Source organism: Colletes gigas, unplaced genomic scaffold (assembly GCF_013123115.1).
Source record: "Colletes gigas isolate AHSC1104 unplaced genomic scaffold, ASM1312311v1 Colletes_gigas_Sc00014, whole genome shotgun sequence".
NCBI classification, from domain to species: Eukaryota; Metazoa; Arthropoda; class Insecta; order Hymenoptera; family Colletidae; genus Colletes; species Colletes gigas.
The window spans coordinates 4,972,770-4,989,204 of NW_025106643.1; the positions used below are offsets into that span (position 1 = coordinate 4,972,770).

General features: G+C 38.2%; 1 protein-coding gene across 2 annotated transcripts in view; it reads right to left on the bottom strand.

Annotated features, from left to right (window-relative positions):
* Positions 1-3,665: 3,665 nt before the first annotated feature.
* LOC122399692 (glutamate receptor ionotropic, kainate 2-like) overlaps positions 3,666-16,435 on the bottom strand; it is a 216,108-nt gene continuing 203,338 nt past the window's right edge. For both annotated transcript variants that reach the window (XM_043400571.1, XM_043400572.1), the window contains exons 13-16: positions 14,710-14,908; positions 7,418-7,646; positions 5,220-5,485; positions 3,666-4,231 (exon numbers count right to left, since the gene is read on the bottom strand). In XM_043400571.1, coding sequence (XP_043256506.1) covers positions 3,995-4,231; positions 5,220-5,485; positions 7,418-7,646; positions 14,710-14,908 — 931 coding nt within the window. In that variant the 3' untranslated portion in view covers positions 3,666-3,994. The remainder of the gene's footprint in view (positions 4,232-5,219; positions 5,486-7,417; positions 7,647-14,709; positions 14,909-16,435) is intronic.

Sequence of the window (16,435 nt, forward strand, 5' to 3'; positions counted from 1 at the left end):
CGTCTCGTCGGTAAAGTTAAAAGTGTCCTTTCCGCCGTCGATCGATGTGCTCACGCGGAGAAACGTCCCTTGGTAATAATGACACAAAGATGCCGGCCTACTCCCGGGGGGGTTCTGGTACCGCGGAACCTCCGGGCGATTTCTCGGGACGAAAATCTTCTAAACCAAGGGCACGGTTCGTTAGCGTCATTGTGGCCGAGTCCAAATATTGTTGGATTCCATTCCGGACCTACAGCGAAGATTTCTGCCTTCCATGACGTCGCCATTGTGCGACCGTTTTCGAGAATGACGACTTTATGCGCGGTGGCACAAGGCGCTCGAACATTTTTCTTTTCTGTCTCCTCGACTTACCCTCCCAGAGTCGACTGCATTTTGTAACGCCTAATTCTGCTCGTTTGTCACTGACTAAATGGCAAAAATGGTAACTATATTACGCACACGGAAACGTCTAGATTTCGATCGATTTTATGTTTCTTTTTCGGTGGTATAATAATAAATAATATGCTTCCTTACATGATATAGTATACAACGTATCCTTTAAGTCTGGCCACCATGTTTTCATGCATCTTCACTAATCTGTCAAATAAATGTTTCGAACAAAACTGTTAGAGAAATTATCCTAATCGCCAAATCTCTATTTTTGCTTTGTAACCAATTACTTCGACGGTATTACACTGTTGTCTTTATGTATATTTACATAATATGTATTAAGATAATTATAATATTATGTAAGAACCTAAAAAGTGGAAGGGATTAGATGGATCATGTGGATGATTCCTCTTATCTCTTGCATCATTTGTCTAACAATAGTACATACTTTGTACGTGTATATGTGTTCATACATGAAATTATATTTTCTTTTCTGTACTTTGTTTTTGTGTTTAACTTTATCTTTGGTAACGTATATTATGAAAAAAGAAAAATAAACCCCCAGCAAGACGTGTTCAACAAACATTCTTCATATTAATGGTTTCACAATATTATTAACTCGGGTTTAACTTTTCTTCGTTGCTCCAATACATCGTATTTATTCAATCCCCGAGTGAATTAATCACACAAGCCAAGGACATGTACAGCAATGTTTTGCGAAGTATGGGTATGGAAGAATGTTTTTTATGTAGTAAATTATGTTTTTATACCGTTTTAAATTTACCACTCATCTATAGCACAGAAATTTTCTTTTTTCCTAGGAGGTGACATAAGAGACCTCGAGTGCCTATAGATTAGTATCTAAATGTAAGTATATCACTCGTGTATGGGTAATTCGACCACTATACTAGCGTTTCCCAACATGGACGGTGGTGTCTTTCAGAGGGGCGTTGACTTTTAGTGATGTTAATATTGGAAGTCGAATGCAATTACTGAAATGCTCAAGTTAATTTTATGAATTTTAAAAAAATGTCGTTCCAAATAAAAACAGGAGATTTAGTCAAGCAAATTAAATTAAAAATTAAGAGAAAAATTATATCTGAAAATGTGCTTCCAAAATTTAATGTCGAAAACTTTATTACACCTCCAAAAATCTTAATCTGTTTTAGAAACACATTTTTCAAAATATTCAACATCGATGTCATTTGCTGCAATTCAATCTGTAAGAATATATTTTTCAAGAATTAAATTTCTAACAAATTTTTTTTTTCCTGACCCCTATGACGTCTAATGAAATAATACATGTCATGAAATTTTCATTACAAAACTGTCTCGATTGTTTCAGTGTTTTATGGCTTTATTTATAATTTCCGTTACTCGTATCAAATAAAAGATTTAAGGTGAAAGACTGATAAAAGCACTAGCAATGCAAAGTTCCCTTCTGTTTCGATTATCTTGGTATTTCTTTGAATGTTATAAAAGCTTCTTTTATGAATTACCATTGCACCATAATAACTAAGAATCATTTTTTCTTCCACACTACGGAGATGCAATTCTTTTAAGCAATAAATATTATTAGTTATAATTGTTGGAAGGTCTATTCAAAGTGCGCACGCGCTTGTAGAACTTTCTGGCACGTTCAATCCGTTGGGGCCCTTGTGGCCTGCGCGCGCTGCTGACTGCTCTCTCGGCCCGTCCGCGTAACCGCATGTTAAGTTCACACGCGATATTATAAATGTAGTCCACAATATATTTAATAGTAAATGTATACATACATTGCGGAGCATAACTATAGCACCACTAACATTTTTAACATTTCCGACCTATACGAAAATAATTTGAAACAACAAATTATATGGTATGAAAAAGCATTGTAAATAATGGATTTTAGGTGAAATTCATTGAAGTTGTCTACTTATATGTCAAGATTTAATCGATAAACGTTTGACGATCGGTGCAAAACGATAGAACCAGTTCATTTTTAACGCACTTCAAGGGTTTCTGTTGGAATTGTTTTAGTAAACTCAGGAATTCTTAGTTAATTGATACAATGCCACGTGGCAGCTACCTTTAATGAACAAGAGCAAGGTGCAATTTCAGCGTACAGAGAGCAACAAATGGGGATACGTGTGAAATCGCACGTGAACTCGGCCGATCTCATAAAGTTGTACTGAATTTTTTACGCGATCCTACTAAGTATGGGGAAAATAAGAAAGGGGGACCTAAGAAGAAGTTATCCCCTCGTACTGAAAGGCAAATTGCTAAAGTTGCGAGCAATTCGTTAAAAAGCTGCAAATAAATTGCGAAGGAATGTGATCTCGGCGTTTCTCGTTGGACTGCCCAACGTGCCCTTAAACATAATTCAAACATTATAAGACAAAAAATGATGTCTGCACCTATACTTCTGAAACGTCAGAAAATAGCCAGGCTTGAATACGCGCGAGAAAACATGAACAGAAATTGGAATAATGTAAGTTAAGTTTAGGCATTCGTAAATCGAGATTTTAGCTTCATATTCGATATTCCTTATCTAACTTAGGTTATTTTCTCTGACGAAAAAAAATTCAATTTGGACGGTCCAGATGGATTTAATTCATATTGGAGGGACCTTCGTAAAGAACAAAAATACTTTTCGAAACATAATTTCGGTCGAGGGACACTTATCGTGTGGGGTGCATTCTGCTCCTGTGGCAAGCTCAGATTAGCTTTTCCAACTACACGAATGAATAGTGCGGAGTATATTGGAATACTCGAAAATCATTTATTTCCTTTTATTTATGCAAACAATCACATTTCATGGACTTATCAACAAGATAATGATCCAATCCATAATATCCGACAAACCACAGTTTGAAACGTTTGATGTCAATGTATTGAAATGGCCTGCATGCTCCCCAGACCAAAATCCAATTGAAAACCTATGGGGTATCATGGTACGGCATATTTATGGAAATAATCGACAATTTTCGAACATTTCGGAGCTAAAAACAGCAGTTATTGAAGCGTGGAATCAAATTAGGGAAGAAACTTTGAAAAAACTCATTACAAGTATGAACAATCGTATTTTTGAATTAATACATAAAAAAGGAGGTCCTACTCATTATTGAAACTGCTCACTTTAATAAACTGAATTAGAAATTTAACACTTTATAGCCATTTAACCTTATTATTACGTTCCAAATACATTGGTGCTATAGTTATGCACCATTGCAATATTTCATTTATTATTATACTTCATGTTAAATAAATGTTATTTTTGTATTTTTTCCATTGATTATAATTTTTTTCTAGTCCTTTTCACGTGGTATTATTAACATTTAGAAATCATTAGTTACAACTACAAAACTCTTGAAAATTATAGTGGTGCTATAGTTATGCTCCACAGTGTAGTTTTATAACCACTTCGATTGTGGTCATTGCTTTGCCCTCACTCCAAATTAACAATAATGAGCGTGGCCAGCAATTTAAATACCAAAATTAGGTGCATTATAGAATCGTTGTATTTGTAAACCAAGGGGGAAGGAATGTCGGGTCAAAAAAGATTTCGTGATGGGGCGTTATGGTGAAAAAGGTTGGGAAACGCTGTTCTACAGCAGCGAAGCGTCGATCGATGGGCAGCTTAACCTTAGTTAATCTTACGATCGTTGTTGCGATTATTCGTGCTGTTATCTTTGTCGAATTTGTCCAACATGTCCAGACGAAGGAAAGAGCCGACTATAGAGCGTGCAGTGGACGCCGCTCTGCCGATGCCACCCTCCATCGAACTCGTGCCACTACTTTTCGAGATTTTAACGGGTTTCGTCTCCGCCCAAATGTTCACGGCGAATTTTAATTCTGCTACCAGCGCCTCCCATGGAGTGACCTGCAAAAAAGTCGACGAAAAATGGTTTCTTGCCGGAGGACACGTTTAATTAAGTCAACGTCGTTTATTTCGCCACGCGTTTTAATCGCCCAATGAAATATTCTCGTTGTGTCGACCATTATCGTTTTCGGGGGAGAAAGCATTCCTGCGCGACTTAATTTTCATTTTCTCGTTGAAATTTCACGACCTTTTCGAACTAAAAAGTTACGATGGTGCACGGGAATTAAAATCAAAGGACTCGAAATATTATGGGACGATATGTACGCTTTGAAATTATAATGTAAAATATGTACAAGATTTAACCCGCTAAGTATCAGATCATCGTCCTTTCTAAATTGACGTTATATTTCGTTAAACAGGAAATATAATTTTTTTATGAAAGCAAAAATTTTACTAACGTGATAACATATTGTATAAATAATAGACTGGTATATGGAAGTATTTAATAACATGTAGATTTTTTACAAACATTTTTCTTTTTCGTTCTTAAAAATGTTTAAATTCCAGAGAATTATATTCAAATAGAGAAAAATTTTTGCTGAATACAATTTTTCTTTTTATGTAAGATATGTTATTCATTTAATTTTTATTATTTTATGCATTAAATGAATTAGAAATTAATAGTAAAAAAAATATTGAAGCTCCATTTATATGAATTAAACGAATCAATCAACTTGAATTTTTACAACAATTTATAATTTTATTTTCATTGTATTTAATTTATTGTTCCAGCGGATGAGAGCTCCTTTGCCACGACATAAAGAAAGTAACGTTGATTGTATTGTTTTTCCAGTATTACTTAAAATCGTATAAAAAAGATTTTTGTACTTCATTTAGGTCTCACTTTCTAACCTCAAAAGTCATATATTATTCAAATAAACCTAGTTCCAGTTTTTGTGAAAATAACAAAAAAAGTGTATCCAAATAACCTCCAAACATAACATTGGAAGTTTATAATTCGTAGGAAAGAAGAAACGCAAAAGCTGACCTTTTCGTTCACAGCGACACTGCGTATATTCCAGAGGAATTCGCAGATGGCGATGACGAACGATCCACAGCATCCAAACAGAAGAACCAGGAACACACCACCAACGTTAGCCAACCCTAACTCGCTCGAGTTCACTGGTTCTGCAATGCCCTTTGCGCACAATCCACCCCCGTGGCCCTGCCACCATTTATTTTTCAGGTCTTGCAGCACCCCTTTCTCTTGCAGCATCAATATCGCGCCGCTTATGGGTGTTCTGTATGGCGAATCTATAAAAATATACGCTCTTCTAAATTGCAATTTGCTAGAAAGACACTATTTCGTTCTAAGTTTTGGGAATGCAATCTTTTACACAATTACAACTAAAAAATGTGGTATCTACTTCGACTGAAGAGGATGTATAATACGATATTATGTTAAATTGTGTACTTCTTCTACTTTCCCATTCGAATCAAGTATCGAATGAAGATGAATTAAAACAAACTTTTTACTATTTTCAGGTTCAGGTACTATGTTTCCTTAAAATAATTGAAATATAATATTTTGTCTACTGATGTCTTAACCCTTTGCGCTCCTATGTCGAATGTGACTCGATATCAGTTTTTATCTCAGGATCTCCTTTATCGAGTCTCACATTTTTCCAAATTCAAACCAAAGAGATATCCTACATTTGAAAGTTGCAAAATACAACAATAATGTAAATAAAACAGATATTTAATTGAATTTGTTTAAACTGCCCTATTTTTTACTTAACGTAAAAACACTTAAAAGCGTTGGGAGCTGCTGGTAACAAAATTGAAATATAATTCGGGGTGCAAAGGGTTAAATCTTTCCAATAGATATTTAGTCGAACGAAGAATATTCAGAATGAAACTGATTATAACTTGGCATCTCGTCCTTCATGCTCTGTGATACTATAGTCTCTAGTATAATAAATGTTCTTGCTACTAACAAAGTTCTAGATCTAAACTAGTGTCAAGATTGCACTATATGAATCTTTATACTGTGTAAAGTAATTATCAAAAAGTAGCTTCTTGTTTGCTCTTTCGTCCTCCACTTTGATCATCGTTGCTTGTTTCAGAGAAGCAATAGCTGGTCTAAACGATTGGTTGTCATAGTCTGATGGCCTGATTCGAGGAAAAGATGCTTTTGGCCGCAGAGGAGCGTGTGACAACCCGCATCTGTCAATGTTACTGATCTCTCTCTTTATCAGAGGTTGCAAGTCGCGACCCTTGCGTGATTCACAGGATGCTGGGATCAATGGAGAACCCATCGATCAAGAAGATCGCATTTTTCGTCGATCTAATTCACTAAGGGGAAACCAATTTTGCCTCGTTTTCTTAGGCTGAATAATTGCTTGGTAATTTCCATTCATTTTGTCTTTTTACGAGGGGCATCACCCAAGTATTATACTCCGATTTGGACGAAACTTTATATTTTATGAATTAATGTGTCAGTCAGTAACTTGGTATTTGAGAAAGCTTTATATTTTTTCTTGTTATTAACACAAAATCAAAAATTGGGGAAATATGTAAAATATGCATGGTCTGTTGATTAATTTGATTAATTGTCAACTAAGAAAAATTTGTAAAAAAACTATTTAATCGATAATAGTGGAGCTTAGCGATGTTTCCATTTACACCACTTATTGCTCATGGAAAGCTATACATTTCTTACATTTAACATTCTTTTTCTGAGATACTTAAGGAAATCTGTTTTCCACCCCCAAAAATGAGGCTGAAAAAATGTAGCCTAGTCTGAGTATAGTTTGGAGTGAAACAATGTTACGTAATGTTTATGTATCCTAGCAATTTAGTAAAATATGTCAAATTTCATTTGTTGCTATTTTTGTGAGCATTTACAAGCAATGGTTTATTTCTTAAATGATATATAATTTAACATCGATGACGATACAAGACATAAACATGCGTATATGCGATATTTTCATTAAAACAATGAAAATTGTTAAGGAATACAATGACTTCCACAACGTTGGCTACTACTCTAGCTCGTATTTTAAATTATGTTGCAGTTATCAAGCACTAAATTAGTTTTTCACCTTGATATTTGAGAAATGACTTAATGGAATACAATCCTTTTCATTTCGTACGACGGAATAGGTCTCTCAGTAGGCCTTGAAAACAAATTATATCGGATTCCATTAAAGTTAAATCTAATTTGATAGTTCCATCGTAACTTACTTCGAGGCAAAGCAATCCCGTATCCTTTGTTATCAATAAGCCCTCCAACCTTATCAAGGTCGCAGTTTCTTTCCATCCTGTACTCGATTGTGGTGGATTCCATGAGAAAGGCGTAATCGTATTTCTTCAAAACTCGTTCGACACCCTCGTCATTGGACTTAGTGAACACACTCGGTCGTGCATCCATCATTCCAGCCCACATACGTTGATAGGTTGAGTAATTAGAATCCTAGTGGAACGGAAAATAACATGTATCAAGGAAGTGATCAGTGTTTTACGAATCAAAATGTTCGTTTTGACGAGTACGAAGATGCACACGGAATATTAACTGTGGACGTGACCAAATTAATGCAATCACACAAGCAGAGTGACATATGTTTCTTGAAATTATGGAATATATCATAAATATATACAATATTGTCTCTATAGAAGCGACTTTATCGGGGCTCAACGTTCGCCTATAGCGTGGACGAGAAACGATTCTTGATACAGTATTGTCTCTATAGAAGCGACGCTCTCGAGGCTCAACGTTCGCCTATAGCGTGGACGAGAAACGAATCTTGATACAGTATTGTCTCTATAGAAGCGACTTTATCGGGGCTCAACGTTCGCCTATAGCGTGGACGAGAAACGATTCTTGATACAGTTTTGTCTCTATAGAAGCGACGCTCTCGGGGCTCAACGTTCGCCTATAGCGTGGACGAGAAACGATTCTTGATACAGTTTTGTCTCTATAGAAGCGACGCTGTCGGGACTCAACGCTCGCCTATAGCGTGGACGAGAAACGATTCTTGATACCGTATTGTCTCTATAGAAGCGACACTCTCGGGGCTCAACGTTCGCCTATAGCGTGGACGAGAAACGAATCTTGATACAGTATTGTCTCTATAGAAGCGACTTTATCGGGGCTCAACGTTCGCCTATAGCGTGGACGAGAAACGATTCTTGATACCGTATTGTCTCTATAGAAGCGACACTCTCGGGGCTCAACGTTCGCCTATAGCGTGGACGAGAAACGATTCTTGATACAGTTTTGTCTCTGTAGAAGCGACGCTGTCGGGACTCAACGCTCGCCTATAGCGTGGACGAGAAACGATTCTTGATACCGTATTGTCTCTATAGAAGCGACACTCTCGGGGCTCAACGTTCGCCTATAGCGTGGACGAGAAACGATTCTTGGTACAGTATTGTCTCTATAGAAGCGACTTTATCGGGGCTCAACGTTCGCCTATAGCGTGGACGAGAAACGATTCTTGACACAGTATTGTCTCTATAGAAGCGACGCACCCGGGGCTCAACGCTCGCCTATAGCGTGGACGAGAAACGAATCTTGATACAGTATTGTCTCTATAGAAGCGACTTTATCGGGGCTCAACGTTCGCCTATAGCGTGGACGAGAAACGATTCTTGATACAGTATTGTCTCTATAGAAGCGACTTTATCGGGGCTCAACGTTCGCCTATAGTGTGGACGAGAAACGATTCTTGATACAGTATTGTCTCTATAGAAGCGACGCTCTCGGGGCTCAACGTTCGCCTATAGCGTGGACGAGAAACGAATCTTGATACAGTATTGTCTCTATAGAAGCGACTTTATCGGGGCTCAACGTTCGCCTATAGCGTGGACGAGAAACGATTCTTGATACCGTATTGTCTCTATAGAAGCGACACTCTCGGGGCTCAACGTTCGCCTATAGCGTGGACGAGAAACGATTCTTGATACAGTTTTGTCTCTGTAGAAGCGACGCTGTCGGGACTCAACGCTCGCCTATAGCGTGGACGAGAAACGATTCTTGATACCGTATTGTCTCTATAGAAGCGACACTCTCGGGGCTCAACGTTCGCCTATAGCGTGGACGAGAAACGATTCTTGGTACAGTATTGTCTCTATAGAAGCGACTTTATCGGGGCTCAACGTTCGCCTATAGCGTGGACGAGAAACGATTCTTGACACAGTATTGTCTCTATAGAAGCGACGCACCCGGGGCTCAACGCTCGCCTATAGCGTGGACGAGAAACGAATCTTGATACAGTATTGTCTCTATAGAAGCGACTTTATCGGGGCTCAACGTTCGCCTATAGCGTGGACGAGAAACGATTCTTGATACAGTATTGTCTCTATAGAAGCGACTTTATCGGGGCTCAACGTTCGCCTATAGTGTGGACGAGAAACGATTCTTGATACAGTATTGTCTCTATAGAAGCGACGCTCTCGGGGCTCAACGTTCGCCTATAGCGTGGACGAGAAACGAATCTTGATACAGTATTGTCTCTATAGAAGCGACTTTATCGGGGCTCAACGTTCGCCTATAGCGTGGACGAGAAACGATTCTTGATACAGTTTTGTCTCTATAGAAGCGACGCTGTCGGGACTCAACGCTCGCCTATAGCGTGGACGAGAAACGATTCTTGATACAGTATTGTCTCTATAGAAGCGACACTGTCGGGGCTCAACGTTCGCCTATAGCGTGGACGAGAAACGAATCTTGATACAGTATTGTCTCTATAGAAGCGACTTTATCGGGGCTCAACGTTCGCCTATAGCGTGGACGAGAAACGATTCTTGATACAGTTTTGTCTCTATAGAAGCGACGCTGTCGGGACTCAACGCTCGCCTATAGCGTGGACGAGAAACGATTCTTGATACAGTATTGTCTCTATAGAAGCGACGCACCCGGGGCTCAACGCTCGCCTATAGCGTGGACGAGAAACGAATCTTGATACAGTATTGTCTCTATAGAAGCGACTTTATCGGGGCTCAACGTTCGCCTATAGCGTGGACGAGAAACGATTCTTGATACAGTATTGTCTCTATAGAAGCGACTTTATCGGGGCTCAACGTTCGCCTATAGTGTGGACGAGAAACGATTCTTGATACAGTATTGTCTCTATAGAAGCGACGCTCTCGGGGCTCAACGTTCGCCTATAGCGTGGACGAGAAACGAATCTTGATACAGTATTGTCTCTATAGAAGCGACTTTATCGGGGCTCAACGTTCGCCTATAGCGTGGACGAGAAACGATTCTTGATACCGTATTGTCTCTATAGAAGCGACACTCTCGGGGCTCAACGTTCGCCTATAGCGTGGACGAGAAACGATTCTTGATACAGTTTTGTCTCTGTAGAAGCGACGCTGTCGGGACTCAACGCTCGCCTATAGCGTGGACGAGAAACGATTCTTGATACCGTATTGTCTCTATAGAAGCGACACTCTCGGGGCTCAACGTTCGCCTATAGCGTGGACGAGAAACGATTCTTGGTACAGTATTGTCTCTATAGAAGCGACTTTATCGGGGCTCAACGTTCGCCTATAGCGTGGACGAGAAACGATTCTTGACACAGTATTGTCTCTATAGAAGCGACGCACCCGGGGCTCAACGCTCGCCTATAGCGTGGACGAGAAACGAATCTTGATACAGTATTGTCTCTATAGAAGCGACTTTATCGGGGCTCAACGTTCGCCTATAGCGTGGACGAGAAACGATTCTTGATACAGTATTGTCTCTATAGAAGCGACTTTATCGGGGCTCAACGTTCGCCTATAGTGTGGACGAGAAACGATTCTTGATACAGTATTGTCTCTATAGAAGCGACGCTCTCGGGGCTCAACGTTCGCCTATAGCGTGGACGAGAAACGAATCTTGATACAGTATTGTCTCTATAGAAGCGACTTTATCGGGGCTCAACGTTCGCCTATAGCGTGGACGAGAAACGATTCTTGATACCGTATTGTCTCTATAGAAGCGACACTCTCGGGGCTCAACGTTCGCCTATAGCGTGGACGAGAAACGATTCTTGATACAGTTTTGTCTCTGTAGAAGCGACGCTGTCGGGACTCAACGCTCGCCTATAGCGTGGACGAGAAACGATTCTTGATACCGTATTGTCTCTATAGAAGCGACACTCTCGGGGCTCAACGTTCGCCTATAGCGTGGACGAGAAACGATTCTTGGTACAGTATTGTCTCTATAGAAGCGACTTTATCGGGGCTCAACGTTCGCCTATAGCGTGGACGAGAAACGATTCTTGACACAGTATTGTCTCTATAGAAGCGACGCACCCGGGGCTCAACGCTCGCCTATAGCGTGGACGAGAAACGAATCTTGATACAGTATTGTCTCTATAGAAGCGACTTTATCGGGGCTCAACGTTCGCCTATAGCGTGGACGAGAAACGATTCTTGATACAGTATTGTCTCTATAGAAGCGACTTTATCGGGGCTCAACGTTCGCCTATAGTGTGGACGAGAAACGATTCTTGATACAGTATTGTCTCTATAGAAGCGACGCTCTCGGGGCTCAACGTTCGCCTATAGCGTGGACGAGAAACGAATCTTGATACAGTATTGTCTCTATAGAAGCGACTTTATCGGGGCTCAACGTTCGCCTATAGCGTGGACGAGAAACGATTCTTGATACAGTTTTGTCTCTATAGAAGCGACGCTGTCGGGACTCAACGCTCGCCTATAGCGTGGACGAGAAACGATTCTTGATACAGTTTTGTCTCTGTAGAAGCGACGCTGTCGGGACTCAACGCTCGCCTATAGCGTGGACGAGAAACGATTCTTGATACCGTATTGTCTCTATAGAAGCGACACTCTCGGGGCTCAACGTTCGCCTATAGCGTGGACGAGAAACGATTCTTGGTACAGTATTGTCTCTATAGAAGCGACTTTATCGGGGCTCAACGTTCGCCTATAGCGTGGACGAGAAACGATTCTTGACACAGTATTGTCTCTATAGAAGCGACGCACCCGGGGCTCAACGCTCGCCTATAGCGTGGACGAGAAACGAATCTTGATACAGTATTGTCTCTATAGAAGCGACTTTATCGGGGCTCAACGTTCGCCTATAGCGTGGACGAGAAACGATTCTTGATACAGTATTGTCTCTATAGAAGCGACTTTATCGGGGCTCAACGTTCGCCTATAGTGTGGACGAGAAACGATTCTTGATACAGTATTGTCTCTATAGAAGCGACACTGTCGGGGCTCAACGTTCGCCTATAGCGTGGACGAGAAACGAATCTTGATACAGTATTGTCTCTATAGAAGCGACTTTATCGGGGCTCAACGTTCGCCTATAGCGTGGACGAGAAACGATTCTTGATACTTTGTTAACGCCTACTGGAGGCGACGAGTATCGAAAAGAACAGCGAGCATATGACAAAGAGGGACTGAACGCCCGAGCATCGTCGAATTTGCTATCGCTTCCTTCGCTTCAGGTCGACTATAACGAAACACAGGCGATGATTACGCGAGCCTATACGAAATCGGTGTTCTAATTCCGACCTCTACCTCTCTTGGTAGAATGAAATATTGATTCTGTATAGGCTCCCGTAAACATCGTCTGTGTTTCGATACAGGCGGCGTGGAGTCACCTGACCGATGCATGCCTTTGATCGCTATTGCGATAGTAAATAGGATCTGAATTGTATATCGTCTTTTGTGTCATTTTAATCAGAAAAGTGTCACGAATATGTTGAAGAAGTTTGAAAAAAGGATGAACAAAAATAAAGATGAATTTCGTTGTTGATTTAATATTGTATATGTACTAGTTAAATTGTCTCATAACTTCATATATGTATGTATCGCTCGTTTACTGCAATAGTGATATGACTCAAAAAGATACAACTTGCGAATTTGAACTGTTTAACCAATTTATTTTACTCCGAGTTGTTCCACAATTTCAGCAAATAAATGATAGGTCAATTAAATTACAATTCCTTTTTTCAGATGAGGATACACTTTAAAGAAAGGACAAATGTATATTATAATTTATGAAAAACAGTAATAAAAATTATGTTGTACTTGATCTTAGTTAAATCAGGAAACTGTCACAGGCATGTTAAAAGTTTCAAAACAAGAAAAGGAAAAATAAAAAGTTTGTATTATTGCACTAGTGTTGCCTTAGTATTCTAACGGTACGCAGTGGAGATAAGTAGAGGGGATACGATATTTGCCTATATCGAATTCTGATCTTATATAGAGAAAATTCTGTATTATAGTGACTTGAAAGTTGAAACAGAAGCGCAGTTCTACGTAAAGTATGCTTAACCCCTTGGCTGCCAAGTAAATTTTCTGGATGAAAGCTTTACTATTTATTCTTTTCAAACTTAGAGGATATGGAATATAATTGCAGTGTAATAAAATATTTGATAATAAATAATGTAAGCTTTTATATTTAGATTATATGCGTCAAAAATTATTTTCTATAGTAATATCTCTTTGCAAAGTGGCAAGAAAAGAGCTACGAGAACAGATACCAAACTTTTAATGGGAGATTCTAGAGGCCAAAATAAGACAAAAATCAGGAATACCACTTTTTTGGTCGAGGCTTTATTGAAAAGTTGTTAACGTTTAAAGTTCCACCATGATAAGAAAATTAAAAAGATATGAAATATTAAGGAATGCATATAGAATGCAATTAGTTTTATTACGAATATGACTCCTATTCATCATGTTTTGCTAGTATTATGAACCACGAGTCAAACTTGATATTATAAGGGATTAATAAAGGCTTTGGGTCACATACGTATAATTATAATTTCCTTTACTAAGATAAATGGAAAAGTAATTACGATTTATGACTGAATTGAATTAGATATAATTCATACTGCTGAAGAAGGGTCTTAATTAATCCTTCTGTGTTATTAAGCATATTCTTCATTGGTTGTGGAAATGTACTTTGAATATTTTTTTTCCTAATTCTCCATTCACTCATACAAACTCAGAAATTACATACTCCAAACAGGAGCAATAGACAAAAAACATGAGCAAGGAAACCAAGCAACAGTGGTTCATATTATTACAACTACAAGAGAATATGCAGTATTGTTTTGGTAGTAATCGTTAATGTTAGGTATTTATGTCGTTCACTTCGAAATTAATTTCAGACCATAGGAGCATAATTACATCCTTCTTCTCATGCTGAAACTTTGTTACTTATAATTTTAAATTAATTTTTAAGATCGTAGACCTGAAAATCATCGTAGTGAAATTATTTTCGTCAGACAGTATAAGAATTCAAATAAAAATCTAGTTCGTGTATAATTAGCAAAGTATAGGAGCACAAAATTTCATCAGAGATTGCATTGAATTGGCTGTGCCCAAATTAATTAGGACAATACAAAAACATCAGAGAAACAAGTGAAACGATGCTGGGTAACTAAAATAGTAAACATTAGAATGCAATTGGTAATTATTTTTGAATATTTAAAAAGTGACATAGAAAAGCGTTGATTGTTTGGACCGGTTATTAAACAAAACTAGAGAGAGAAATAATTAAAACATACTCGGAAGAATGCAGAAGTGGATCCGCCAGCAACAGCCCCGTATTTAATTTTCGTTTGCTTGGCCAAGTCCTCTGCGCCCTTGATCGGATTGTCCATTTTATCGACAGTAAGGAACGCGGCCAAATTGGCAGTATACGACGAAACCATGATCAACGTGAAGAACCACCACATGCCAGCTACCATACGAATCGAAGGTGCTCTGAAAAAAGGAGATATTATGATGAGAATTCACAAGAAAAGAACAGTTTTCGTAAAAGTTGAAAAGATTATTGATAATTCTGTATTTTGTCGTTCTTATGAATTCTGGACACTTTTATTCCATGCTTCCTGCGCGAACATAATTTTCACTCTATATTTTCTATAATATACAGAGCAAAATAATTTTCTTCATTTATACAGGATGTTCGACCAGCTCTGGGAAAAAATTTTAATGGGAGATTCTAGAGGCCAAAATGAGATGAAAATCAAGAATATCAATTTGTTGATTGAGGCTTCGTTAAAATGTTATTAAAAAATTTCAAATTATTCACGGAAAAATTATTTTCGGTTGGTGGGGTCAATTACAATCATCTTTGGTGAATGGACATACCCCTGAAATTCTACGCACTTTCGAGAAAAAAATTCTTTACCGAAAATATAATTAGGTGCTTAAATTTTTTGACAAAAAAAAAATTTCATTCAAATCGTTATGGAAAAATTATTTTCAGCTACGGGGGACAATTACAATCATTTTTGGTGAATAGACACACCATCGAATTCCTACAGACTTTCGAGAAAAAAATTCGAGTAAATAGACAAAGCCAACAAAATTAAAAAATTTCAAATTGTTCTGAAAAAATTATTTTTGGTTGCGGGGGTCAATTACGATAATTTTTGGTGAATAGAGCTACCCTCGAAATCTTACGCATTTTCGAGAAAAAAATTCATTACCGAAAATCTAGTGTGAGGTCAAAAATGGTCACCTGAAATTTCATGCGTATCTTTAAAATGCCATAACTCCTGAACGGATTGGAGGATTTCAATGTTCAAAAAGGCGATCAACGCGTATTTTGGTGAAGAATATGTATAAATCCTAACAATATTGGAAAAGTTGTTCCTTGACCGCGTAAAATGAGAAAAACCCCCATAAAAATGGTCCAATTTTCAAACAACCATAATACCTATAATAGTGAACGTATCTCAATGAAATTTAATATGGAAGTAAAGCTGATGGATACCTACAAAAAAGTACTAAACAAAATTTTCGTAGGACATCAAGCAAATTTATTACAAATGAAAAACTAATTTTTAAGAACAATCGGCAAGGGTAGATGGTAAAATTTTTCAGCAGAATTGAGAAATTTCAAATCATTCTGGAAAAATTATTTTCGGTTTCGGGGACCAATTAGAATCATTGTTGGTCATTACACATATCCCCGAAATACTACGCACTTTCGAGAAAAAAATTCTCTAACGAAAATCTAATTAGGTGCTTAAATTTTTTGACAAAAAAAAAATTTCAAATCGTTATGGAAAAATTATTTTTGGTTGCAGGGGTCAATTACAATAATTTTCGGTCAATACACATACCCCAGAAATACACTAAACTGATTTTTGGTTGATTTCTATTAAATTACAAATTTCATTCTCGTCAATTTCAGAATAGGGAACGGCATAAACTTATGGGACGATTTAATAAATACCAGTGAATCTTTGAACCCGTTTTTTTCCAGACCTAACCCCGACC